Source organism: Enhydra lutris, unplaced genomic scaffold (genome assembly GCF_002288905.1).
Source record: "Enhydra lutris kenyoni isolate GAN:26980312 unplaced genomic scaffold, ASM228890v2 scaffoldscaffold9, whole genome shotgun sequence".
Taxonomy (NCBI): domain Eukaryota; kingdom Metazoa; phylum Chordata; class Mammalia; order Carnivora; family Mustelidae; genus Enhydra; species Enhydra lutris.
The window spans coordinates 51,554,393-51,581,357 of NW_019154093.1; the positions used below are offsets into that span (position 1 = coordinate 51,554,393).

The 26,965-nt window shown below is 41.4% G+C and overlaps 1 protein-coding gene across 2 annotated transcripts; it reads right to left on the bottom strand.

Moving 5' to 3' along the window:
• Nucleotides 1–1,080: 1,080 nt before the first annotated feature.
• Nucleotides 1,081–25,962, bottom strand: LOC111143331 (mucolipin-3). 2 transcript variants are annotated; one of them, XM_022497002.1, is made up of 13 exons: nt 25,812–25,962; nt 23,317–23,546; nt 19,724–19,891; nt 15,087–15,240; nt 13,622–13,706; nt 13,445–13,541; nt 9,632–9,731; nt 6,538–6,650; nt 6,307–6,456; nt 4,496–4,597; nt 4,280–4,402; nt 3,259–3,465; nt 1,081–1,415 (listed from the first exon to the last, which is right to left on the bottom strand). In XM_022497002.1, the coding sequence occupies exons 2-13, from the start codon at nt 23,542–23,544 to the stop codon at nt 1,281–1,283; spliced, it is 1,662 nt and encodes a 553-aa protein (XP_022352710.1). In that variant the 5' UTR covers nt 23,545–23,546; nt 25,812–25,962; the 3' UTR covers nt 1,081–1,280. The 2 variants fall into 2 exon arrangements, with proteins under 2 accessions (XP_022352710.1, XP_022352711.1); XM_022497003.1 differs by lacking the exons at nt 19,724–19,891; nt 25,812–25,962 and having other exon boundaries at nt 1,281–1,415; nt 23,317–23,544.
• Nucleotides 25,963–26,965: the final 1,003 nt, after the last annotated feature.

The window sequence follows — 26,965 nt, forward strand, 5'->3', positions numbered from 1 at the left end:
TTTGCAAATGAAACACCAGGGGATCCAGAGACCTAGATTTTCCATTTTTTAAAGGCCGTAAGTCCTGGAAGAATAGCTTATACTCATTGTAAAACCTCACATTTCAACACCTGGAGTCATTATTATGATTGTCATTATGTTAAGTAGTAAGACTTCAGTATCTCAAGGTAATATGCATTTAACCCTTAAACAAAATTAAAAATTAACAAATTGGTTTCCTTTACAAAAAAAAAAGGTGCTTTGAGAAAACCTTTATTGCACATCATTGAATTCATTTCTATTTGAATAAATAACACACAAAACAAAGATGCATATTGGTAAAATCCCTGAAATTCCAATCAGCAGTATACAAGAAGTGGAGACTTTGTTTCTGTGTCTTTTTAAGGCATACATTTCCTGCTTATTTTTACATTTTCAGGATGTTTTTCAAAATACATTTAATGTGAGTTTTAGAACCTCTCCCCCTGAAACTGCAGTTCCTGACACTGAAACACTCTCTTCCGTGAGACTGAACGTGCCTGTGAAGGGCACAGTACATCACAGAGTTTGTGCAAGCCCACACGAGCAGTAAATTAATCTTTGCAGAATGGATAAAGTGTACACTTTAATTTTTATATATATAGAGGATACTCTTTCAACTCTGTACTTTAACACTGAAGGAGAAAAAACTTATACATGAATACTAAGAAAACCTGATCCTTTGCAGAACTAAAAGCAGCATCACATAACAGTTGTCCTTCAGAACCAAATTTTGGACTGTTTGCTGGTGACAGTTGTCTCTTTCTTACTCTGTCCTTTAAGACAAGGTTTTAAAATACAATGATTACTGATATACAGCAACCATATCCCCTCCCTCTCAGGGATGAACCTCAAGAGAGTGGTCAAGACCAGGGTGAGAGAGTTGTGTGAAGTCCAACCAGGCATTGTTCTCCACTCATGATACAATCAACCCAGTCAGAAGAGCTGGAAGCAAGAGGTTAAGAGCTAAAGAGGGGATGGAGACTACATTTTAAAGCTATGGCAAAATAAACAAGAAATAACAAGAACCCAATAGCTTCTCTCATCAAAGTTAGTTTAAAAAAAAAAACACACAAACCCAACACAAAGCTGCAAAAGACATTAAATATTTCTTTTAAAAATATAAATAGTTCTTGATGAATTACAAGTTTGCTCAGAGTAATAGTCTTTAAACCTATGACACTTGATCTTAAAATATCCATACAGTTTCTCAACTCAGCTATACATTATATTTCCCTCCAGGACACAGATTAGCCTGATAGCTACTTTTTACAACAGCAGAATATAGATACTGGAGTGTCATCTTCTAATCTGTATTTTCCAGAATTGGGTAGATCTTTGCATTCTGATATAAATGTACGAAGTTCAGTCTCTGGAAAGCCATCTTGTTGGTAATGCTACACAGAAGAATTAGGAAAAAAAAAACCTCTCATCAATAAGTCCCTTGAAAACAGCTATATTCCAAATTCAAAATGGATCATTTGGCAAGGGAGGGGGATCTTTCTGGAGGAATAGTTCAGTCACTTCCAAGTATTTTCAAGTAGATAAAGCCTCTAGAGCCATTCTTAAGTCTAGCTAAGGAAAAGTGAGTCTAGAACTCTGCAGTGTCCTCATAGGCTCTTTTGTGGGTCTGGTTCAACACAAAATGGGCATGTTGAGTCTGAGTGGTCTTTCCAGAGAGACTTCAGCTTCCACACCCTTTTGGAGTCTCTCTTCCAGACAGACAGGTTTGTTTAAGGGCCTTGTATTAACCTCAGTTTGGGGTCTAAGGTCTCTAGAACATGCCCTGACCAGAGAAGATCAGCCATCACTTGCCCACCTGACAGGTGCTCTGAGCTCATGGAAAGAGGTAAACATTTAAACTGTGAGTCTCAGACTTGTGTCATCAAGAGTTGTCAACTCATATTACAACTCTTTGAGACCTGGGATATCACCCTTAAATAGCGTATAGTTCTCTGCATGCAAAGCTAAAGGCAGTGAATTTTTAGAGCACAGGGGAGGGATTTGGATAGGTACAACCATACTCTTTCCCAGTGTTCTTGGTGACTCTAAGGACACGTCTGCCAAGCAAGAATTGAGGACACTCAGTTCTTGAAATCTGATTCAGTAAAAATGAAGTCATGGCCCTGGCTTCATTATCAAGGTATGTATAATTATCAACTCATAACCCATTGACCCCTGCTAAACTTTGCTCTATCCGTGGGATCATTTGTATGACATCATCTTTCATTACCCTTCTCATACCCAAAAGAAAGTCCCCAAGTGGAACGCCCATGTCAATGGTATACCTAATAGTAAAAGTTGTTAGAAATTTAAATGTACATGGATATTTACCCTGCCTTTCCATATTTCAAAGGGCTCAAACTTATTTTTAAAATATCCCATGTGAGTGACAATATAAATAACAGCTTTTCAAATCATATTTCTGACATGTATAAAGCATACATGGCAAGTACTTGATATACTAATCCCTTCATTCTTCTGGAGACTGGCCTCTAGGATGGTCCCAGGCAGGGCTTTGCAAAGAGTATGGGTTCAGTCACAGCACATTCTGAACTAAGAGGTCATTTTTTTCTTTATGAAAATTGGATTTTAAAACTTCCCCATAAAATTTTGAAATGTCGTATGTTTTGCTCACTTAAAACCTACTAAATTTTAGAAGTATTTTTTTTTAATTTATTTATTTATTTATTTGACAGAAATCACAAGTAAGCAGAGAGGCAAGCAGAGAGAGAGGAGGAAACAGGCTCCCTGCTGAGCAGAAAGCCCGATGTGGGGCTTGAACCCAGGACCTGGGATCATGACCTGAGCCGAAGGCAGCGGCTTAACCCACTGAGCCACCCAGGCGCCCCTAGAAGTATTTTTTTAAGGTGGTTTTTTGTTTGTTTGTTTGTTTGTTTTTAAGTAATCTCTCTATACCCACCATGGGCTTGAACTCATGACCCTGAGATCAAGAGTCACACGCTTTCTGACTGAGTCAGCCAGGCACCCCTGATCTTTGTAATTCTAATAAAAGTTTAGAAAGCTTGTGTGAAAAAGCTTACTTGGAGACAAAACTTTGAACATTCTACAAATTCTAATTCTTCCTTTCTGTGTCTCAGTATCTAAAATTGAAGTCTTTTTTTTTCTACCTTGAAAAAATTGACATTCTATCAAATCTCCTCTCTCTTAAGTACCATATTTTATTGCCATTCTACAAGTTCTGGAAATGTTGCTACTTACCACTCTTGATGAACCTACCTTAATTGTTTCATATGTATCAGTGATCAGTGCAATGAAAAGACTTAGGATCATATATATAAAGAGGCTGATGAATGAGTAGAGGTAAGTTCTGCTAAATAGCCACACCAAGTAACTTTTTTGTTGCATTTTTGCAAACGTGGCAAACATATCATCTCCATTTATCAGAGAGAAAAGGCACTCAGAGACCATGTTCAGAGAACGGAACTGGAAAAAGAAAAGAGAAAGTTTACTTTATTCCATGTTCCTTCCCAGCGGAGATTTTGTTCATGACAGCATATTAAAAATAATGGGACCAGATATTCCAAGTTACCTCTGCAAACAATGTGCTTAATTTGACGAAACTGCAAGCATTTGCTGTGTGATCTGTACAGCCTGTATAACGCCTACTATTTTCCTGGGAACAAGCAGCTCTTTCTTGATGCTCCCCTTAATGGGATAGCCTGAACTGAAGCAGAAGGGGCCAGCCAGCACTCTTGGTGCTTTTCTGAGTCAAGTCTTACCATCTGCTTTACCTACATAGAAAGAGATCCTAGAAACACTTCTGTAGAGATACCCAAGTCCTAACCATGCGTGCTTATGCTTCTCATTTTAAAGCTCACTCCACTTAGGTTCATGGCATTATAATCCAGTTTATAACTCTGGTAACAAAATTTTCAAGTATTTCTTCAACTTTCTCTCTATACTACCTTTTTAATAAAATCACACTTCCAAAAGTCTTGCCTAAATAGCATACTCTAATATATATTGATGAATCCAATGGACTAATCTTGACCTCATCGGTGGAAAAAAAAAGATGTAATATCTGATATATTCCACAAAAGAAGGTGAAGTAGTTGAGTGAATTAATTATTCTCTCCAGTTGGTCACACTGTACCACTTTTTGGCGCTAGATATACTCTACCTTCAACATTTTCAGGCTGATATCAAAAAATGGATGAGGCTTATTTTAAAAGGGTAATGAGCCACTGGCACTATTTTAGGAATTAACAGAAACAGGAAAAAAGTTGTTTATCGGTACCTTATCATGGTACGGCCCCAGCACAATCCATCCGCAGAAGCAGTAGCCTAAGTAAATCATAGCGGCGCAGCAACAGAACCTGATGACGTTGGGCAGCGCTGCCTGCAGGGTCAGAATGAGGAGCTGGGAAAGGAAGAGAGGCCGTTAGAATCTGCTAGTCCCTCAGCCAAGGAAAGACAGCAATACCAGCAGCACGGAGATCCACGGAATCCTTACATTGTACTTCTGAAAGAAGCCGAGGTATCGGATGACTCCAAGCCACACGAGCATGGTGGAAGTCCCAAGAAGTATGCTACAGACATCATAACTTGTTAGACTCTAGAAGAGTGGGGGGGGGGGAAGCAGATTATTCATTGGGGCCAAAAAATATTTTTGGGGTTGATGTGATTCAAGCACTGTTCTAGGTGCTAAGAACAAAGAAATGAACCAAGAGACAAAATTTCCTTCCCTTGTGAAGCTTGCGTTCTAGTCTGTGTGGGGGAGAGAGAACAGAAATACATTGACAAAACCCTCAGTACATTAGCTGATGGTAGTGCTGAGGAGAAAATTCAGGGGAGGGGAGAGAGAATGGCTATCTGGGTTGCATTTTCAATGGGGTGATTAGGAAGGTCTTCCTGAAAAGGTGGTATTTGAACAAAAAGACTGAGGGCAGTGTGGGAGCAAGCTAAGGAAAAATCTAGGAGAGGAGTGTTCTAGGCACAGAGAATAGCAGGGGCAAAGGTCCCACAGCAGGAGGATGCCAGGCAAGACAGCGAGTCAGCCAGAGGGAGGGAGCCATGGGGGAGAGTACAGAGTCATAGAGCTAAGGAGGTAGGTAGTTTAGGGCCTTGTGGGTAATTTAACAACTTTGCATTTTGTTCTGATAGGCTGGGGGTGGGGGGCATTGAGAGCTCTGAACAGGAGTGATATGATCCCATTTGGGTTGCTGTTGTTAAGAATAGACTGTCAGGGGCGCCTGGGGGGCTCAGTGGGTTAAGACTCTGCCTTGGGCTCAGGTCAAGATCCCAGAGTCCTGGGATGGAACCCTGCCACAGGCTCTCTGCTCTCAGCAGGGAGCCTGCTTTCCCCCCCTCTCTCTGCCTACTTGTGATCTCTCTCTCTCTCTCTCTGTCAAATAAATAAAATCTTAAAAAAAAAAAAAAAAGAACAGACTGTCAGAAGAGTGAGGCTCTTGCAGTAATACAGGTGAGAGCTGATGGTGGCTGGGATCAGGCTGGTCATGGTGGAGGTGATGAGACAGTTTCTGAAGATAGATGGATAGGATTTCCTCTTGGTTTAGATGGAGGGCGGAGGGGATTAGTGAAAGAGAAGAGTCAAGGATGCATCCGTGGCTTTTGTCTCCAGCAACTGAGAGGAGTTACCATTAACTGAAGTCAGAAAGGAGAAGTGGGTTTGGACTGTGGAGGTGGAGATTTGGGGAGCTTTGTTTTAGGTATGTAAATTTGAGAGGCCAAGTAGACATCCAAATGAAAACGCGAAATCAACAGTTAGATATCTGAGACTAGAGTTCAGACAAGAATTCCAAGCTGGAGATAAAGATTTGGAAATGACTGGCAGAGAGCTGCTATTCAAAGCCATGGCACAGGAGGAGATCACCAAGACAGTGGCAGAAAAGAGCACATGTTCAAGCACTGTACCTTGAGGCAGTGGCCCTTTAGTTGGTTAGAGATAGAAGGATCTAGCACAGGGAGTCAGAAGACCAGCCTGTGATTTAGGGTGGAAACCAAGCAAGTGATAGCCTAGTGAAAAAGTGCACCAACAAAGAGGGAGCTCTCACAGTGTTAAAACCTGCCGATAAGTCAACATGAGGTTCCCACATGATTCTGACGCAGAGGCTTGTGTATCACCTTTGGACAGCTCTGCCCAAGAGATTTCCTGATGAGATCTAAGAACCTTACTTCTATGGATTTTAAGTTTCTTCGATACAACGTTTGAAAGAAATCATTTACTCTGCAAATGTTCACATTCTGGAAAAATTTGAGTGCAAATCTGATACTAATGATGGCATAAGTAGGAAAAAAAATTACCTTAGCTTGAATTTCCATTTTCAGAATTGATCCAATAATTGTCAATATGTCACTAATAATAATCATAATGTACCATCCGCTGACAAATTCCATTCGATCAGAAACAGAAACTTCCTTCTTATAATGGAGGAGGAAGAAATTGACAAATTCCTTTAGGGAAAAGAGGGGAGGCATCGTGAATTTCTCTGTCAATCAGTGTCCATAGCATTTCTAGAAAGCAGCAAGCCTTACCTGCTGAAGCTGAAGTCCTCTAATCACAGATCGAAGGCACAGGATTAGTGAGGCCAGGCAGGTCAGAATAACCAAGGCATCAAAGATCATCATGTAGTGAGTGTTCTTCTGAACTGGAAGGAAAGAGCAGGCCCTGCTTATGCAATGGGACATTAGTATGGTGAGCGCTACTTCTTTCTTTCTTCTTTTCATTCTTAGCCTCATGTATTTGAACTGCTGCATTGCATACCACAAGATAGATGTATTAGATTTATAAGGACGCTCCTATTGTAATCTGTCCTCTCTGAGCACAGGTGCAAGTGATTCTTTAGACAAATGAATATCTAGAGATGGAATTGTTGGGGTAAGGCAAATACATGGTTCTAAAAAGAAATCCTAAAGAATTGCCCTCCAAAAAGATCACCCCAATTTACATACCCCCACATCTTCTCCACTGTTGGAAATTAATAACTTTATTTTTGCCAATCAAAAGAGCCAATCTTATGCCCGATGATCTGAAATGCTGTCTCTATCAGCTGCCGAATTACTGTATGTATTTGAGAACCATCTCTTACCCTTTTGATGTTTTTGTGTATTTTAATGCCTAAGGCAAACACCTCTTATCACTCTTTTCTGGAATTTGTGTTGGCTACTCTTGCTTGTTTATTTTTCCATACATTCTTTAGAATCAGATTGTTAAATTCCAATAAAAATCCTACTGGTAATTTTTTTGGGGGGGAATCATGCTAAATTTATAAATTAATTTAGGGAGAATTGGCATATACATAATGTAAAATCGCTTATCCAAAAAATATGATGTGCCTTTCCACCGACTCGGGTCTTTCTGCATCCTTCAGAAGCATTTTCAAACTTTATCTGAACCCGTTACGCTGCTTTTTAAAATAATTTAGATTATTTAGACATTCTTTCTGCAAAGACAACAGAGTGAAAAGGCCCTGGTTAAGTGTTCTTCACATGAGTATTTCAAGAAAGTTCAAAGTCCTTCTTTTAAAAATTATTATAGCCATCAATAACAGACCTTTAATTATCAGCCTGTGGTCTTTTGTACTTAATGCAGTTAGCCTTCCTGACATCCTATTAAAATATACTATCTGGATATAAAATACTTATTAAGATCCTATTGTGTCTCAGGTGTTTCTCTAGATGCTGAGGATACAAGTGGTGACCAAGATAGGCCCCCGACTTGTGGAATTTCCACTAACGGCAGCACCGCATGTAGGGAAGTACACAAGTAAATGAACAGAAGACTCCCAGACAGGAGGAAGTGGTATGGAGAAAATAGGCATAAGAGCTACCTTGTGTTGCTGTGCCACACACAGTCCTAAGCACTTTATGTGTATTAAGTCATATTATCCTCAGCCCAACCCCAACCAGGGGTATGTGGTTATCCCCACTTGGCAGGTGAGAAAATGCAGCACAAAGAGGTCAGAGAAACTTGCCCAAGGTGACATAGCCAGTACATGGCCGAGTCAGGATTCAAACCTCTGCAGTCTGTCTCCAGCATCTGTCACTCTGTATGAGTGGTTCTGGGGATCCCTTGGGAATTGTTAGAAATGCACACTTTCTAGGGCTGCCCTAGACCCACTGCATCAGAAACTGCATTTTCACAAGCTCGCTCAGCTGGCATTGAAGTTGAGAATCACTGCCCTAAATGAGAGAGGCTGGTGTGGGGGGAATGGGGTGAAGAGGCTCCCTTTATATGGCATAGTAATGGGCAGCAGGTGTCAGGCAAGACCTGAGTGCTAAGACAGAGCCACCCACGCAGAAAGTCTGGAGAATGGCAAGTACAAAGTCATGGCCAGCATTAGTGCAGCCAGGTGAAGGGAGGTGAGCAGAGGTCTCAGCCCTCATATGCTCTGCTACACAGCCTGTCTTTATTTGACAAGGTAGACTGCTCCCCACTGATGAAAAGACAAGCACTTAAGACTATAGTTCTATAGTTGAAAGTTCTATAATGAAGCATACCATTAATACTGGCCAAGGGGCATCTAATTGTTATCAAAACGTCTGCATCTACTTTAGGAAAATTTTAAAACTAGGAAACAAACATATGAGAGAAAGCCTCCATGCCAACATACGTTCATATGCTCTCATTTTCTCTATTCCAGAGTTTGTGGAGAAGTATTGTAGGGTTAACAGACGACAAGACAGGCTTGTGTTTCAAATAATTTTGTATTGAAATAAAATTTGTGATTCACGAGCCTCAAATATGTGAAGTTACCTCATAATGAAAAGAATTCTACGATGAAGAAATTTCATTTATCCTCACTATCTCATTACCACTTCTGAAATTTGTGGATCAACTAGTAGGAAGCCCTAAGGCAATGATTTTCCAAGTATTGCGTGATTAAGGGTGACCTGCACGCTCCTAGGCCCCACCCCAGACCTACTGACTGCCTTGCAGGGAGCTAGGGAAACTGCATCTAAGAGGGACCTGGGGTGATTCTTCTTCTCACCAGAATCCAAGAACCCCTGACCTAATCCAGCACAACATACCAAAGGGACTAAAAAATGACAGATCAATTCTTTTCCAGTCAATTTCCCCCAAATTTCCAATCGTACTTAGTCTATACTTGAATTCATGTCCGTATTTCCAAAATGTACCCTTTCCTCATTCCTAAATATAAAAATATTAGTGCAGGATGCTTCAGGGTCCAATCCCACCTGACTCTCCCTGGCTGTATGACCAGAGGCCCCAATATTCACTTCTAAGCTGTAGTTTCTTCATTTGTGTAAATAGGGGTGCTGCCTATCTCAAGGATATTTAAAAAATATTAAAATGTAGGTGGAAGTCCTTATGCAGTAAGCACTCAGTAAATATTAGTATGGGCATATGTAACTTTCTTTCCTGGGGGGGGGTCCTGTGCATTTTTTGGTAAAAACATATAAGGGGTCAGCAAAAGTCATTTCAATTATTAATAACTTACTCATTGCCTGGAACACCAGACACCCACAATGAGCTGATCTATTTGCAGAGAGTTAGGAACTTGGGATTGATCTGATTCTTTCATTTGATGCTCCACATATCCCAGTAATTTAATAACTTCTTTTATTTAATAACCATTTTTGAAAACTAGTAAAATTCACCACTTACTTGATCCAGATACATGCCAGTCTTTACATTCTCTGATGGAAATGTCATTATCTAAACTTATCTTAATTCTTCCACTATGGGCCTTATTGTCAAATGTTATCTGTGAAGAATAGGAAAAGGGTCAAAAACGTACCTACAGTTCTTGAAACCAAGATGTCTCTATGCATTAATTAGGAGGCATATCTTTCAAGGTAACAGGATATCCACCCAGATTCTCATCCCAGACTCTCATCCTCGAGTTGATGCTAACTCTTTTCAACTTTGGGAAGTGCCCTTTACTTGTCTGTGAAATGAGAAAGTTGGACAAGATCTTCTGTCAAGACCTTTTAGTCTCTAAAACCCTGTATTTCTAGGATAGTATTCCAGCCCTGGACGCCTTATAAAGCAAGAGATCTCTCTCCTTCCCACTCTGAGTACCTCCAGATGTCCTCTTGATAAGAGCAAGAGCAGGTATAAATGTGTTTTCCCTCAGCTCAGGGGCTCGGCTGGGGACAGTTAGTGCTGCTGTACTTCTTACGAACACAGAGATTCATGATCTCAGGCTTACAACATTTCAGGGGAAGCTTCCCTGATTTTTATTCTGGGCCTAGACTTCTTAGTTGCTCTAGTACCGTATGTATCAGCAAGGATGGGGTGACAAGGAGTTAACAGCCATGTTTTGCTTCAAGGCTCACTGTTTCAGACACCAGGCACCAAGCAGGACAAAGCCACCAGAACACCTTCCATCGTCCTACTGTCTCCCTTCTAGCTCTCTCCACTTTGCTCAAGCAGAGACAGGGAAAGCGAGGAAATCAGTTGTGGTTTTGTTTGGTTTGTTTTTAGTGCCTTCTCTCTTAAGTTTTAAAGAAAAAACATTCTTTCAAATGCCTGCTCTTTAGGGGTGCCTGAGTGTCTCCATCAGTTAAGTGTCTGCCTTCCGCTCAGGTCATGATCCCAGGTCCTGGGACTGAGTCCCGCCTGCTCAGCGGGGGCCTGCTTCTCCCTCTGCCTCCGCCTGCCACTCGCCCTACTTGCAGACGCTCTCTCTCAAATGAATGAATAAAGTCGTTATAAAAAGAATTTAAAATGAAGGTGGAATAAATACTTTTTTAGGCATATAAAAACCTTTCAGCTGAACTGCACTATAAAAAATGTCAAAGGAAGCCCTTCAGACGGAAGGAAGATGATCCCAGATGGAAGCCTGGAGCTACACTAAAGAATGAAGCATGTTGGAAATGCTTACCTCATGGGCCAATATACTGTTTTTTCCTTATTATTTAAATTGCTTAAAAGATAATTATTTAAACAAAAACTACTAACCATGCATTGTATAGTTTGTAACACATCTGGAAATAAACTGTGTGACAACAACAATATAAAAACCAAGATACGAGACACAGAAATAGATTGTTATAGGATTCCTGTGCTCTACATGCAATGGCATAATATCACTTGAAGGCAGATGGTAATAATTTAAATATGTGTACTGGAAACCCTAAAATAATACAATAAAAAGTTATAGCTAACAAACCAACACAGGAGCTAAACTAGGACCCCAAAAATACTCAATCCAGGCAGAAAAAGAGAGGAACTATATTAATAACCACATGTCATTTAAATGGTCTACGCACCCCACTTAAAAGGTACAGATTATGAGGCTGGGTAAAAAAGCAAGAGTTAACTCTATGCTGCCTAATAAGAAACCAACTTTAAACATGAGATACAAGCAGGTTAATATCAAAAGGATGGAAAAAGATATACCATCCTAACACTAATTAGAAGAAAGCTGGAGTGGTTATATTAACATCAAACAAAGTAGATTTTAGAGAAAAGAATATTACTGGGGTGAAAAGTACCATTTCATAATGAAGTAAAAGTTCCTCAAATGAACGCAAGAATCCTAGATGTTTGTACACCTAATAAAAAAAACTTCAAAGTACCTGATGCAAGAATATATTAACTTACTATGAATGAATGTTAATGCACTACTTTTACATTATAAATCCAAATTAGAGGCACACACAGGCAGGTTTCATAAATAGCTGTCACATAAATCAAATAACTGCTATGAACCAGATACCGAGGAAGGCCTTTAAATATCTCGTACATATGAAGTATGATAGAGCAGATGTTTTGACAACAACTTTGTTAGGTAGGTGATCATTAATTCCCTTTTACAAATGAGAAAACTGGAACTGAAACCAATTAAGTAATTTGCCTAAAGTTACAAGATACTACCTGGTGAGATGGAATTAAAATCTAGGCTTGCCTGACTCCAAAACCCCTGGATTTTCAATCAGGTATATATGGGCCCAGCTCATGTTTACTTATAACCATAGGGTGGCACTAATTGCATTTATTATTAAACCACCCTATAGGGCATCATTTGCACTATAGTTCTGCGAGACACACCACTAAATCCACAAGGCACAGACATAGCTTGGGTGGAATCAGCAATGACAGGAAAAATAGAACATCCACATGCAGCTAACAGTCCAAGTTACTCTCGCCACTGTATCAAGTCACGGGAAAGAGTCTACATTTTATAAATGTTTCATTCTGCAAATATTGATGTCACCTACTATGTTCTTTGAGGGATGCAAAGATTAATAAACTGATTCCTGCCTTCAAGGAGCTTTCAGTCTAGCAGTATTGATGATAAAAGCCTAGAAAATCCTAAAACCAAAGAGAAGGTGGGTGAGTCCATACAAAATATAAAAACAAAACCAAAAATAAAACCCTGGAGTTCAGAGCACAGACTGTGTTCCTAACTGGAGCATCACAGAGAGGGTCTGGGAAGAAGGTGTCGGTTGAGCTGAGCCCTGAGGATTATAGAACTTCTGAATGGTGCCATTTCTTAGTTTGAGAGTGGTGCAGGTGGTGGTAAGGGAGAGAAGGGAGAAGAGACAAGACTGTGGATAATCGCTCAATTTTTAAAAAATCAAGTAATATTGAAAATTCATGACTTCCCAGTTAGGGAAGGATCAAAATTTGTAGCCTAATACAAAATAGTCTTATAGTATTAGTGCCTTTTCCTGCTAAATGACATGCATAATTATTAATTATACTCTATTCTGATCTTTTGAACTTCGACCTCTGAAGACTTGATTTCTCATAGCCAATTAGTTGAATATCATGGACAGGGCTCTGGTGTTAAGTAACAACAATCTGGACTGTGTGAAGGCAAGTTGTATCAAATGCTGTTCCACCTATGCCCCCATGCAGCATTGGATTGCTAACCTTAAACCTCATGGGGTGAGGAGCTCACATGGGAGGCATCTCGTGCTCTCTAGAGAGCGTTCAGAGCTCCATTTGCAACTGGAATAAAGAGACCAGAGATGTAGCAGGGTGGGCTGAACAGGGAGGAACCAGAGCATCCAGGGCAGCCCAAGGAAGGCACTGTGAGCAATAACCCAAAGTCTGCACACATCTACACTGAAGAGCCTCAGCAGCCAAACCCTTGGCAATGACCATAAGCAGACAGCCACAGACTGGTAAGAGCCAACTAGAGAGGACCTACAAGCCTCTGCCCCCTTTGTATTGAATACCTCCCCTGTGCCACGCACTGGTCTGAGCACTAGAGACCCTGCACTGAACCAGGCAAGGTCTCTGCCCTCACAGGACTTACACCGAGGTACAGAGGACAGATAATTAACAAGTAAACAAGTTATCATAACAAAGCAGAGCCAGCTATGCCAATGCTTCCCCTAGGCACAGGCAAATGGAAAGATCCTGTATAGCTGATCATGCTTTAATATGGGTAGGTAAAACATGTAACTAAATCAAACATTTTTCCCTTAGCCTGGGACCAAATTCAGCCCAGCCCACACTTACAGTCAGAGAAAAGTCATAACAGTCAGGGAGCTCATGATGACGAATGGTCTGCAAATTAATGGCCTTCAGTTTAAACTGCAGCTCCACTGTTAGGAGTCTAGGGAACAGAGGAGGCTTTAGTGCAGTGAAAACATACACACAGAGACACACAAGGTACACGCCCATCTGCTTCCTCACCTATGAAAGTCCAGAGTTAAGTTGAGTTTATTTTCTTCCAGTGCTCCAATGTGAAAAGGTTCATCTGGCTCTACAAAGAAACATTCTGCCATAGAAAGGAAAAAAAAAAAAAAAACCCAAAACACATTATGTTTATTGCCTAAAATAAATAAGTGAACGGTGTCTTAAAAGGATAATACATTTAAGACTAGATATTCAGATTCTACTGCTCTTCTGAATTAAGATTTAAAAGCTAAACATCTATATCACTTGGTTACAATGAGTCATTTGTTTTTAAGGCACAAGTGGCTACATTTCTGGAGTGGGTGAAGGGTAGGAGACCTGAACTCTGTCTTATTAGTCTTCTATAGAGTGCTATCTTCCTTCCTGCCTTTGTGAGCCTAAACTTTGAGTCCCTTCTCCCTTTTTTGTATCCTAAGCATAAGTGTGAAGTGCTTGCAGTACCTAAGATAAAATTTTCTAAATTTAAAGGACCTATTTTTTTAAATTCTATTTTATTTTAAAATTAAAAAAAAAAAAGGAAGACAGCATTTTAAAAGATTCCACTAATCTGTATTATAATCCTTTTACTATCCCTCTCCAAAAAACGTTCCAGTGACTATTGTTAAAAGTATCTGGATACTTAATTTTTAACTCAAAGATTTAAGTTAAGGTTTAAGTACACATTGTAAATAGAACTTTGCTAATAAGAATAAGCCACTCAAGGGCACCTGGATGGTTTAGTTGGTTCAGTGACTGACTCTTGATTTCATCTCGGATCTTGATCTCAGCGTTGTGAGTTCAAGTCCTGCATTGGGCTCCACTCTGGGCATGAAGACTACTTAAAAAAATAAATAAAAATAAAAATATAAGAAGAAGAAGAAGAAGAGGAGGAGGAGGAGGAGGAAGAAGAAGAAAAAGGCACTCTATTCTAACTCCTGGTTCTGGTTCTTCCCTGAATCCACCATCAAAGATACTAAGTAGAGAAGTGCAGTTGAGGGGAGGGAGTTTTATATACATGATGAATTCGCAAGTACAACATTTTGTAAGGATAGTGTAAGTTTATGTAACTGGCTTATCCAGCACAAGAGGAACTGGCATATAGAGGCTAACAATGTCATAGGGCTCAGAGCACAGAGAGCCTGGGTCAAAGTTCAGCACTGCTTCTTACTAGCTCCGTCTAGTAAAGGTAAGTAAGATGTCATGTATCACTTAACTCCCTGAGCCATACTTTAGTCTTCTATAAAGTGAGGATAGCAATATATCTTTCCTTATTGGTTTGTTCTTGCTATTTTTTAAAAATCATGAGTTACAGTGAAGGGCTTGGGACAGTACCTGATACATAATAATAACTCCTATATAGTTCCTTACTATGATCTAAGAGCACAGACCAAATGGATGTTTTTAGAGATGAAATTACTGATTTTAAGAATAAATCAAGGAGTTTAAAAAAAAAAGGAAGCTCTAGTTTTTTGAAGAACCTCACCAGTTTCAATTTCTGGATCAATGTCAAAGGTATCATTTCCAGGACAGATGTTTCCTTGCCTGTAGAAGCGCTGACAGATCGCCATAGCAGACTGCTCCATACCCTTCTTCTCGTAAGCATGATTCCCAACCGAGGTATTGCGGAGCTGCAAGTACTTCACCCGAAAAGAGAAACAGAAAATGGGAACACCAGCCAGACAGAAATGAAGCCATGGTTCCCTGCCCACCCTGCCTGTGAAATGGGAGGTTCCAACCTGCTCTCTGGGCAGAGATATTCACGTTCACGTTCACACTGATATGCAGAGCACAGGACCTGCTACTGGGTGCCAGGACAGTAGCCAGCAGAAAGCACTCCCAAATTAGAGTTCTGGGCTGCAGTCTCATTTCTGTGAGTGTGAACACGTCACAAATTTTCTGAGCTTCCGGTTCCTTGTCTACAAAATGATAAGGCTTACACCGCATCAACTCCGCGATCTTTCCTTCTTTAAAGAAGTATATTCAGGAATTGATTTTTGCATTCAGTGTGAATACAAACTTTATGTCTGAACCATTTCCTATAAGGTCAGAGTTCTTCTTTGCTGCTGTAGTATAGAAGGGGGAAACAACTGTTCCAAGCTAACTTGCAAAACTTAAAAAAAAAACAATACTATTTCATCTTTATCATTGCAAGAATACAGTTTAGTCACTTTCACAGCAATATTCCCTCATCCTAGGGAGTCCTATAAATAAAATAAAATATAATTTTACAAATGAGAATCTTATGGGACTTTTGGAATAATCATCAACTTAAACCCTGCGTGGACCTCTGTAGAAGAAAATAAAGTGCTTCAGAGCTTACCATGAACAATGCTGTTTAGCACAATTAGCGATACAAAGATAGTGCTATGGTATCCATCTCTTGGAATTAATGATTTAGTGGGATGGACACAGAGATAGATAATTCTACCAAACACTGCATGTGAAACATGCTAAATTAAATTGAATAAATCTTATTATAATCTGAGCCTACGGCACGAATGCTGAGTGGGCCTTGTCCAGGCTGCCAAGAGCATCATTTTACCAGATCTGACGCACGGTTCTCAGCTCTCATTTAACTTAGCCTGCCCACGGTGTGTGATGTAGCCGAGTGCTTTCCCTTGCACAGGATACGTCCTTCACTTGACTTCTGAGACACCGGCTCTCCACCTCAGTCTCCTTTGCTGAATCCTGCTCTTGCCAACCTCTACATCTCAGAGGAACCTTGGATTCAGCCCTCGACTTCTTCAGCTGCATTCCCTCCATAAGTGATCTCAACCAGTCCCCATGTTGAAACACTATCTGTACGCCGATGGCTTCTAAATTCATAGCGCCTGACCTTTCCACTGAATTCCACACCTGGGGAGCAATCTGCGGGCCTGACACCTCTCCCTGGTGTCTAAGAGGTATCTCAAACACAAACGTGCAAACAGAAAAACCAGCTCCTTCCACGAAAATGCCCTTCTCAGTCAGTGACTCTATAAGCCACGCAGCCTCACAGGCCAAAACTTAGAGATGACCCTTTAGCCTCTTTCTCTCACACTCTACTTTTGGTCCATCAGAAAGTCATACATTACTTTCAAATTATATCCCACAGTCCAGTCTCCATATGGAACTCACAGGACTGTTATAGGAGTAAGTGAATTATTGCATGTAATGCCTTAGGACAGTGATACCCAAAACATGAACCATTCTATGCTCTGCTCATTCCCTCCCTTCTCCCTGAAGGGCTCCTCCCTGAGACGGCTGCCTCCCCACACTCCGGTCTGCCCTGTCACCTGTCATTTATCAGAGAGGCCTCTCCTGACCACTTCCATTCATTCCATTCATTCACTCTGCCTGTTGCTTCTTCTTCTTATATTTTTATTTTTGTGTACATTTGTATACTTATGTATACTTATAACCAACTGACAAATGGTATCCTTATTTACTTAATGCTTATTTCTCCTTTTTAGAATATGACTACCTCAACTTTGTCCATTTGTTTACTGTAGTATCCAGGCACCAAAAGCAGTATTTGAGGGGCACCACTGTGACTCAATTGGTTGAGGATCTAACTCTTAATTTTGGCTCAGGTCATGATCTAGGGGTCCTGGAACTAAGCCCTGCTTTAGGATCCCTGTTCAGTAGGGAGTCTGCTTATCTCCCTCTCCCTCTGCCTCTCCCCCTGCTCACACTTTCTCTCTCAAATAAATAAATAAATCTTAAAAAGAAAAAAAACAGTATCTGATACACAACAGATATTAACTATTTGAAGGAATAAATATTAGCCTTTGTTAATGTATATTAACAATTAATGTAATATAATTACATTATATTACAGTCTCTCACCTACTGAAAGCCCTCCCATGGCTTGCAGTGTCTCTCAGAATAAATTTCAAAGTTTCTTTCCAGGGTGTATAAAGCCCTGAGAGACCAGACCTAACCCAGCCAAACTCACCCCCTTCATACTTCCTCAAACATACTGAATGTTTTCTGGCTTCAAGAGCCTTTGTTGTTGTTACTCTCTCAGCCTGGAATATTCTTCCCTAGACTTCCAGTCCTCAGAGAGGCCTTTTTGGACCACCCTGAGGCAACTGTTAATGCTCTCAGGCTACTTAACTTTACTTCACAGCAATCCTCACTATCTGAAACCAAATGATTTTGGTTAAACTTATTAAAATCCATCTTCTCTGTTAGAATGTAAATTCCACAGGGCAAGGAATTTATCAAGGCCACTGCTCTAACCCCAGCACTTAAAGCAGTAGTAGGCATAGAGTAGGTATTCAAATATTTGTCAAAATTAAGATAAGGTAAAAAAATTAAAATGCGGGACGCCTGGGTGGCTCAGTTGGTTGGACGACTGCCTTCGGCTCAGGTCATGATCCCGGGGTCCCGGGATCGAGTCCCACATCGGGCTCCCAGCTCCATGGGGAGTCTGCTTCTCCCTCTAACCTTCTCCTCCCTCATGCTCTCTCTCACTGTCTCGCTCTCAAATAAATAAATAAATAAAATCTTTAAAAAAAAAAAATTAAAATGCAATAGTTGGTCTTCATTACTAGAGCAAATCTAGTCACAATGAGATGCTAAACTGCTGGGATAGGATATGTAATTATAGCACTAAGCTCTCTGTTAGCACTGGGTCTGGGGAAAGGAGCCAGAAATCTATGGTAATAAAAGGAAGCTGTATAAGTTGTTAAGTAGCATTAGGTCTTACATGTAGGGGGCAAATAGTATAACAATGGAGATATTTGGCTTTGAGGTTTTTCTTCTCTATTCAAGGAAATAAGTGTATTAAGCCTTGCTAAAGCTACTCTGAGCCAAACTGGTAGTTTTATAGTGGAGGTAGGAGGGTGTAAGAGGTAAACTGTCCATTAAATGAAAAGATCTTGAGTTTGGTAAGGTCCCAAAGTAGACCAGTGTGCCTGCAATGGTGTGTGAAGGGAGGTAAAGCTGGAAAGACAGGCAGGGATCATGAGGTAGAGTCATACAAGTATGGGGTCCTATAGCCCTTCTGAGTGCCTACTATTTGTGAAGCAATCCTCACAGGACTTACCTAAAGATCTGAGCCTCCTGACGAACAGGAACTTGTGTGTCTTGAACTTAGAAGGATCTTGAAACATAGAAGATCCAAGGCTCAGGGATGCAAGTAACCTGCTAACATTATGAGAAATGCTCCAGCCAAACTTCTTTGCTGTCTTAATAAGACTCTGTGGAGGTCTGTGTAAGAGCTGGATGGTCAGGGGTAAGTGGTAGGACTATGTCCAACTGAAGGGCAGCCCTGGAACTTGAGTCAGAGGACTCTGGGACAGGAATGAGGTGTGTGGGACTAGGGCCAGAAGGCAGGTGACCTATGGAACTGACCAATGGGGCCCCCAAGTGGCTGTGGCCTCTGAAGGCTTTAATCAGGCTGGGCATCTCTCCTCACTTGCCTCTGTAGCTCTACCTTGACAGAGGAATCCTTCACACAAATCCATGATTCTGTTTACTAACTTACACAGCTTACTTCCTTCACTGTAAATTTCTGGTCAATTTCACAATCCATGTGTTAACAGAAAGCCTTGGTGCCATAAATACATATGTCATCTTAGCAATTTACTACCTCACTGTGAATAGATTATCTCTGATAATGAAGAACCATAATTGCACTGTAAGAATTTTTACTTTTTTTGGACAGTTAATCAATGTTACAATAAAATCATTGTCATGTCTGACATAAAGGCCTTCCTTATTTTTTAAATGAACGTTCAGGTTTCAGTTGCTATATATGCTCTCCAGAGTTAACATTCTCATTATTTGTTAAGGGCCCCTGAGCCTATAAACTCTGAAGACTTAATGACTACTTACAATCAGGTTCATGGTTAATTTTAAATCTTTGAGGAGCTCATGCCAACCCTTAGCTCTGATTCTTTTAATTAAGTCTTTAAAGTTTCTGTCTCTCTGTTATTAAACAAAAGCTTTTCTCAATTTCTAGCTTCATGGAAGTTTGATGGCTTTTTTTTTTTAATTTTAAAATGGTTTTGTACATATCATCACAGAAATGTTCACGCTTCTACAGTGGAATGTTGGTTTCTGTTATGTACATTGCTAATAGTTTTCCAGTCTGTTCTTTCTCCCATGTAAGAACACACATACTTGATTTACCTGGTTCACTGCAAAGATGATCTGATGGTATACGTCACTTTGTGTGTACACTGCATACGTGTCATCCATTCGGTCCATATATCCTTTTAAGAAGAGGTGTTTGAATGCTATAGTGTTCTCTTCCTTGAAAGCTACAACCATCTGGTTACTTAGCCCAAAAAAGACCAGCTTAAAAGAAGAAAAGGAAAAGCGGTTGAAAAAGCAATGAAATAAAAGGTCTCCATTTAACAATCAATTTAGCAATTCAAGTATGAATATTAATTAATCCTAAGTTAAGATCTTGACAAAATTCAATAAAAATTAAACTTTTTGTAGCTGTGAATTAATTTGGCCTTAAAGATAAAGTGGCTTCCAGTTTTAAAATGAAAGAAAGTGGCTTTGCACATTTTCAAGTATGATCTTACTTATATCATTGCCCCCCCAACACCACTTTCAGGGAAGTCCTCCATTAGGAGTTCAGAGAAGCAAGGTCGCTCTGGCTAAAGAAATGGGAAGGTTTCCTTAAGAAAGAAATAATGATAGAAAACCCCTGAAGTATGTACATAACTTAGGTGGAGATACTTGAGGAGCACAGCTAAAAGGCTAAGAAGGTAAAGTTGAACTTAGCACTTGGGGGTGGGAAGCTGAGGATCCCAACACAATCCAACTGAAGGAACAGCAAGAAAAAAAAATGTCAGCAGAAAAACTGGAGGCAGATGGTGCATGGGGCTTAAAAGGCAAGTACAAGATTTTTAAATGAATTGTGCAGGACACCAAGGTTTTGAAGCAGGTGTACAATGCAATATAAGAAGTGCCTTGGAGTGCCTGGAAGGCTCAGTAGGTTAAAGCCTCTGCCTTGGGCTCCAGTCATGATCCCAGGGTCCTGGGATGGAGCTCTGCATTGGGCTCTCTGCTCAGCAGGGAGCCTGCTTCCCCCACACCCCCAGCCCTCTGCCTGCTTCTCTGCCTACTTGTGATCTCTGTCTGTCAAATAAATAAAATCTTTAGGAAAAAAAAAAAAGTAGTGCCTTAAATAAATCTAAACCTCCAATCAAACCACTATAGTTGTCAGTTTGCCAAAACTGTGACAATAAGACCAAAAATAAAAACATCCTTTCAACTGACTTCTAAATTAAAGAATATTAACATAATATAGCCTTACTATTCATGCAGGACTGACCCCAGAGTTTTACACGAAACTCAGTTATTCATGCACAAAAGTTGTTTAACCGCACTGCTGTCTTGCTAACACAAGCTCTTTCAATCACACCTGAGACTTTAGTCCTGGTACCTCTTTCACCTCATCTTCCCTCCAAAACCATCTCAATCTCTTGCTGTTTGCTCCTTTTGTTCCCTCCCTCTCTCTCTCTCTCTCTCTTGTTCCCTCTCTCTCTGTCTTCACACACACACACACACACACACACAGGCTGTTAAGTTTAGAACATACATTCCAATTTGGGATCTCAGAGTGAAACAGGGTGTATTTTATATGGAAAAGGGAAACGACACTGAGCACCTATGCGCCATACCAGGAATTTCCTCCATACCAATCCCACAGTACAGCTCTTTAAATACCCATTTTAAAGATGGGTACAAAAAGGCCCAAAGAAGTTAAATAATTTTTTCAAGTCACATCACTGCCAAGTGTGTAGTCAAAATCTGAACCCAAGTCTAACAGACTAAATGCAAGCTCTAGCCACCCTATCAAGCTACACAAAGTAGTGCAGAGACTGACTGGGGAAAAACTGAGCATGCAAATATTTTCTTTTCTCACCTCTCCTTGTGATGTACGCCCTGCACCCTACACATACCAGCACCCACTAGCTAACTGGACTTCTGTTTCTGAAGAGCCTCAGTAAGCCAAGTGTCCTCTTTAAATCCCAAGAAGAAGACAGCTTGATATTTACATCTGATGAAGCTGATGACCGAAAAGCCTCCAGAGAATTCCTAAGGACCAATTACCAATGAGTACCCCCCTCCACGTGACGGCACTCAGCTGGGTCCCAAGGATACAATGCAGAAACAACGGTCCCTGCCCTCAAGGGTGTACCCATAGCAGAGAGAAACTCCCTGTAACTCAGAAACTGCACCAGGCCTTGGGGAAAGGGGACATTTAGCAGGGTGCCTATCATCGGAGACATCTTTCATTTGAGCTGCAGACATAAAATCTCCAAATGAACAGAAAGTCCACCTTCTTCCTCCTGAAAAGAGGGAGGCTGTCACCCAGTCACCCTGTTTTGCTCCGTTACAAAGTGTTTATGTCATATTTGCTTGGTTGCTCTAATACAGATGAAGGAAACATCACAATTAAGAAAAACCCTTGGGGAAACCTGGGTGGCTCACTTGGTTGAGCAACAGACTCTCGGTTTCATCTCAGGTCATGATCTCAGGGTTGTGGGATTGAGCGCTCTGTCAGGCTTCGTGCTTGGCAGTGAGTCTGCTTGAGATTCTCTCTCTCTTTCTCTTCTACTCTTCCTTCACTCACACACACACACTCTCTATTAACACTCTATCACACACTCTCTCAAATTAAAAAATGAATCTGAAAAAAGAAGAACAAGAAAAGAAAAGAAAAATCTTCAGATGGGGTGCCTGGCTGACTCAGCCAAAGAGCATACGACTCTCTCGATCTCAGAGTTTTGAGTTCAAGTCTCACATTGGGTGTAGAGATTACTTAAAAATCAAATCTTAAAAAACAAAACAAAACAAAAAACCCCTCAGTTCCTTTTAGGAATGTACCTAAATGCCTTTTATATGCTTATTACTAAAAGGCTTAACATCTTAAACCATTGGTCACTTTTCCTCTTGACCACCCTAGGAAACAGAGGATGGTTAGATGAGCTCCCTAAAAAATGTGGGAGTAATTAAGAACACAGGTCTTAGAGTAAAATCTGAGTTAATTTTCGGCTCCATTCTTATAGTTTCCTGACTACGACAGATTTTTTTTACCTTACTAAACCTCAATATTCTCATCTTTGAAATGGGGATAATTACTCTCACCAGTAGGAAAATATATCTTCACAAGAGCAAATCATAATCAGTATATATAAAGAATTGCAAAATACAGTTTCCCCCAAAAATGTCCACAGAAGTCAAGGAAATGAGATTCAAATTCTCTTAAAGTAAAATCTCATATTTCACTACCTATGCCATTCTTTTTTAGTTAACTCCACTTTTTTCCCCTGTAGCGTTGTGAGAATCCAAGCACTTGCCTTAACAGAGAACCTTTGAAGTTTCTGAAGGGAGAGAAATTCCCAGGAATCTAGGAAGGAAAAGAATCCTCTGGTTGGGTAACAGCTAGTTTTCACAGCTGATTTAGAAACCTTCAGCTTCTCTATTACAGACCAAATATTAAAATTTTCTTTTCCTAAAAACTGATTCTATTATGTGACTAAAATTGTAATTTAATAAGAGATGAGAAGGGGGGGAAAGTAAGGGGGAAAAAAGACCCAAAGGCTTCATTCACAAATATTAAAGAGAAAGGTTTAAGATTGTGTGTTTCCTTATTTATTGTTCTCCCTTATACATACAGTTCAAAGATAGAAAAAAACCACTGTCCTCACTCCTCTGTTACTAAAAGAGTCCTCATTAAACTCATGATTTGAGATGCTTACCTGTATAGTCACCACTGCAATTTTTAGAATTTGTATGGCAAGCTTCCATGGTTTTCTGCCTCGAGCCCAGAACTTCTCACAAGGATTCATGAAAAAAAATTTGAGTTTTCGCCTCATCTGGTCTTCTAACAGAAGCTCCTCAGAGAGCGATGTGTGCTGGTTAAAAGTGCCACGATTTTCCTCTTCGTGAGAGCTGCAGCTACTTATAACAACCACAGGACTTGCCATCTCTGGGGAGAGGGAAAATAAGACTGTTTCCATCCTATAACTAAAGGCACAAATCTATATTCTTTGTGATAGTCGGAGAGTTGAGGAAGCCCAAACAAAAGATCTGGTTTCAAATAAGCACCATTGTTCTACACTGCACTTCAGGTGTAGAATGTGACATGTCATGTTTCTTTTTGAATCAAGTAGAATGTGACATGTCCTGTTTCTTTTTGTTTCAGTTACTAAGGAAATTTTCACCCAATTGAAGGTTACCGAATTCTTGGGCTGCTTCTATTAGTAAAGGGTTATATGTACATATATGCAGTAATGTATACACTCTGCCTCATTCGGTAACAGATATAATTAGAGCAGGGTGACCTGAAAGCTTATGCAAGGGTTTTAGAGTGTAGGTGGACCCTGGAATTATATGCAAAATCTTATATACATGAAAATATGACCATTTTTCCTGCAGTGATACTTAAAGTTTCATCAGCTTATCAAAATAAGTTTAAAACCACTGAGTTAAAGATAGTGAAGTGTAGTGTAAAGAGAACTAAGGCCGTGTTTGGTGTCTAATCCTGGTTCTACAACTTGACACTTCTGTAACCCTAGGCAAGTCACTCAGCCTCTCTGAGCCTGTCTTTTCTTCTGCAAAATGGTAATAACAATACCTATCCTCATATAATTCTGATCACATAAAAATGCAAAGCAAGCCCTGGCATAGGGTCCAACACTGAGCAAGCAGCCTCACTCTCCCTACAGCCCCAGCAGCCAGGGGAGTTTCCTAAACAGGCAACAGGATTCTTAAGGGTCAGTGGAGGCTCAGGAAACTTAACTGTTCAACAAAGGGGAATGCAGAAGCTCAATATAAGCCCAAATCCCAATGAGCTACATCACTTGTATTTGATTTTTATTGGAGGCCTTATATTTATATAGTACATTTTGCTTTTCAGAGTATATCATATCTGTTATTTCTTTTATCTCTTTGAAAAGGATGGGGTTAGTTTTATTATCTTTGTAGCAACTTTTCCAAAATGACAAAGATGTCACTCCAGAAGTGGGGATTACCTTGGATTTTCACTCAGATTAATTAATATTATGGAAACCTTTTCAAAATAAAATACCCCAAATCACCTGGGAGAGTGGGGTGCGTCCAGGTAGACTAGAAAGCCTGGCTCTGTCGTGATATTTTTTTGCGGTGACTTCTACTCAGAAGTCAAGGTGGCGATAGGGGAGAATCAACCTATAGTAAAACATATAACAAGTCACTGTTTAGGTATCACCCTGCTTTCCAAGCATAGAATCCCACATTTAGTTCCGATTCAAACATTCTTAGCAAACACAGCATCTCCAAGTAATTGATACTGGCTATAAAACTAGCTACAGGGAAAGTTTTTACAATATTGAAAAGATTAACAAGGATAGTGCTGAGTCAGTAAAGCATGAAACATATTTACAATGGCATAAAAATAACATATGCAGAATTTTCAAAATGAAATAATTATGGTAGAACTCATTCAGGTATGGTTCTAATGTCTTAAAATGCCTGTCAAAGTATGAGTACAGAAACTCTTAGGTGAAGACATAAGGGAGAGAAAAAAGTTATTAATCCCTTAGGATTTTCACTTAAGAACATTTTATTTCCTTCTTCAAAAACCAGCATTTAAAGAGTCCTTATCTGTGGGATGTATAATGAAGGTGATTTTATGTTCATCAAAACTGGCCCATGAACACCAACAATAGCAATGAAGCTGCTAACAATAAAGCGTGTTGGTGAATTACAGATTTGAAGACACATCAAGCCCTTTCTATTTCGATACAGTGAAAAGTAAACTTTACCCAGACAAGACACACGCCCTGTAACAGTAACGCACAGGAACAAAGAGAAAATGAGCCAGCCACAATTAATTTATTCAGCACACGGCATCAAGTTGTCTCGGAAGCAAGCATTTCATTCACAAGGACTGACCACTACACTTGTTGTGTTAGCTTTACCAAGTCACAAAAGCCCTTCTGGAGTGCACTTTATTTTATTTTATTTAAAAGATTTAATTTATTTATTTGTCAGAGAGAGAGAGAGAGAAAGCACAAGCAGGGGGAGTGGCAGCCAGAGGAGGAAGAAGCAGGCCCCCAGCTGAGCAGGGAGCCAGATTCCAGGATCCCAGGATCATGATCTGAGAGGAAGGCAGGCGCTTAACCGACTGAGCCACCCAGGCCTCCCGGGGCTGCACTTAAAAAAAAAAAAAAAAAAAAAAAAAAAAAAAAAAAATGCTGCGCAGTGTCCAGACCCCTAGCGGCTGAAGGAGTGCCAACCACCCTTCACACAGGGCGGGAGCCCGGTGCCATGCGCGGTACGCGGAGGTGCGGGTCTGGAGAGTCCCTCCACCGTGTTAGGCACGCTCTTAGGATCTACAGACTGACACACACAGGTTATTTATTGACGGCGACGAGAGGCTTAATTGGACCGAGCAGCAGAAATTTAGGGGAAACCGGGGAATATGTGTAAATAGAAAAACCTCATGGTTGATAAAGTAACACAACCTAATTTCTTCAGAAGCGCTTTCTCACTTCACCAGACACCAGACTCCTTTCCGTCTTTCCTTCTTTCCTTCCCCTCCCTCCCTCCTCGTTTCTCCGGCTTCGGAACCGACTGCCCGGAGCGCTGCCGCGGGTGCCGGGAGCAGGTGCAGCTCTCCCGAGAGCACCGCCAGCGACTTCGACGGCCCGGGCCGGCTGGAGGTCGCCCCCATTTCCATCCGCCCCCCGCCCCACGCCTCTAATAAAGGCCCCTGGAGTCTAGAGAGGCTGGCTGCGCGACTTCAGGAGCATCTCTGGGTCCCCGGCCGCCCCCCGCCTCGCCCCCCCGCCCAGGTCTTCCAGGGCGAGGCTCTGCTGCAGGTGGCTTCCAGCTCCGGGGGTCCCTGCCCCAGGCTTCCCGATGGGCGACGGGCCGGGCGGGGTTGCGCCGCAGAGGTGCGGGCTGACCCCGGCGGCAGCGCCGACCCACCCCGGGGGCCCCCGCCCGTACCCCGGCCGCCACGAGCCGCCACTGACCTTGTGCGGGCGGCGGAGCGGACGCCGTGCCGAAACGCAGCAGCTCGCACCCTAGTCCCACCTGTGTCCCTTCCATGGTGCCGACGTCCGGGGGCCTGACCCTCCCGCTTTGTGTCTCCGACCGCTCGACACATCGCCGTCCCTCCCTGCACGCCGCGGGCGCCGTACCCAAGACACCTGATGCTCCGGGTAGCGCCGGGCTCGACTCACCTGCGGCTCCCGGGCAGCGGCCGTGGAGCTGACGGGGGGATGGGGGTGAGGGGCGCCGGGTCTTCTCAGCGGCAGGGGGCGCGGCAGCTTGGCCCCCAGCTCCAGAAGTCTCTGAGACTGGGCTCAACCCGGTCCAACCCGATCCCCGCGGCCGCGAGTTGCGGCCGGCGGCATCCTC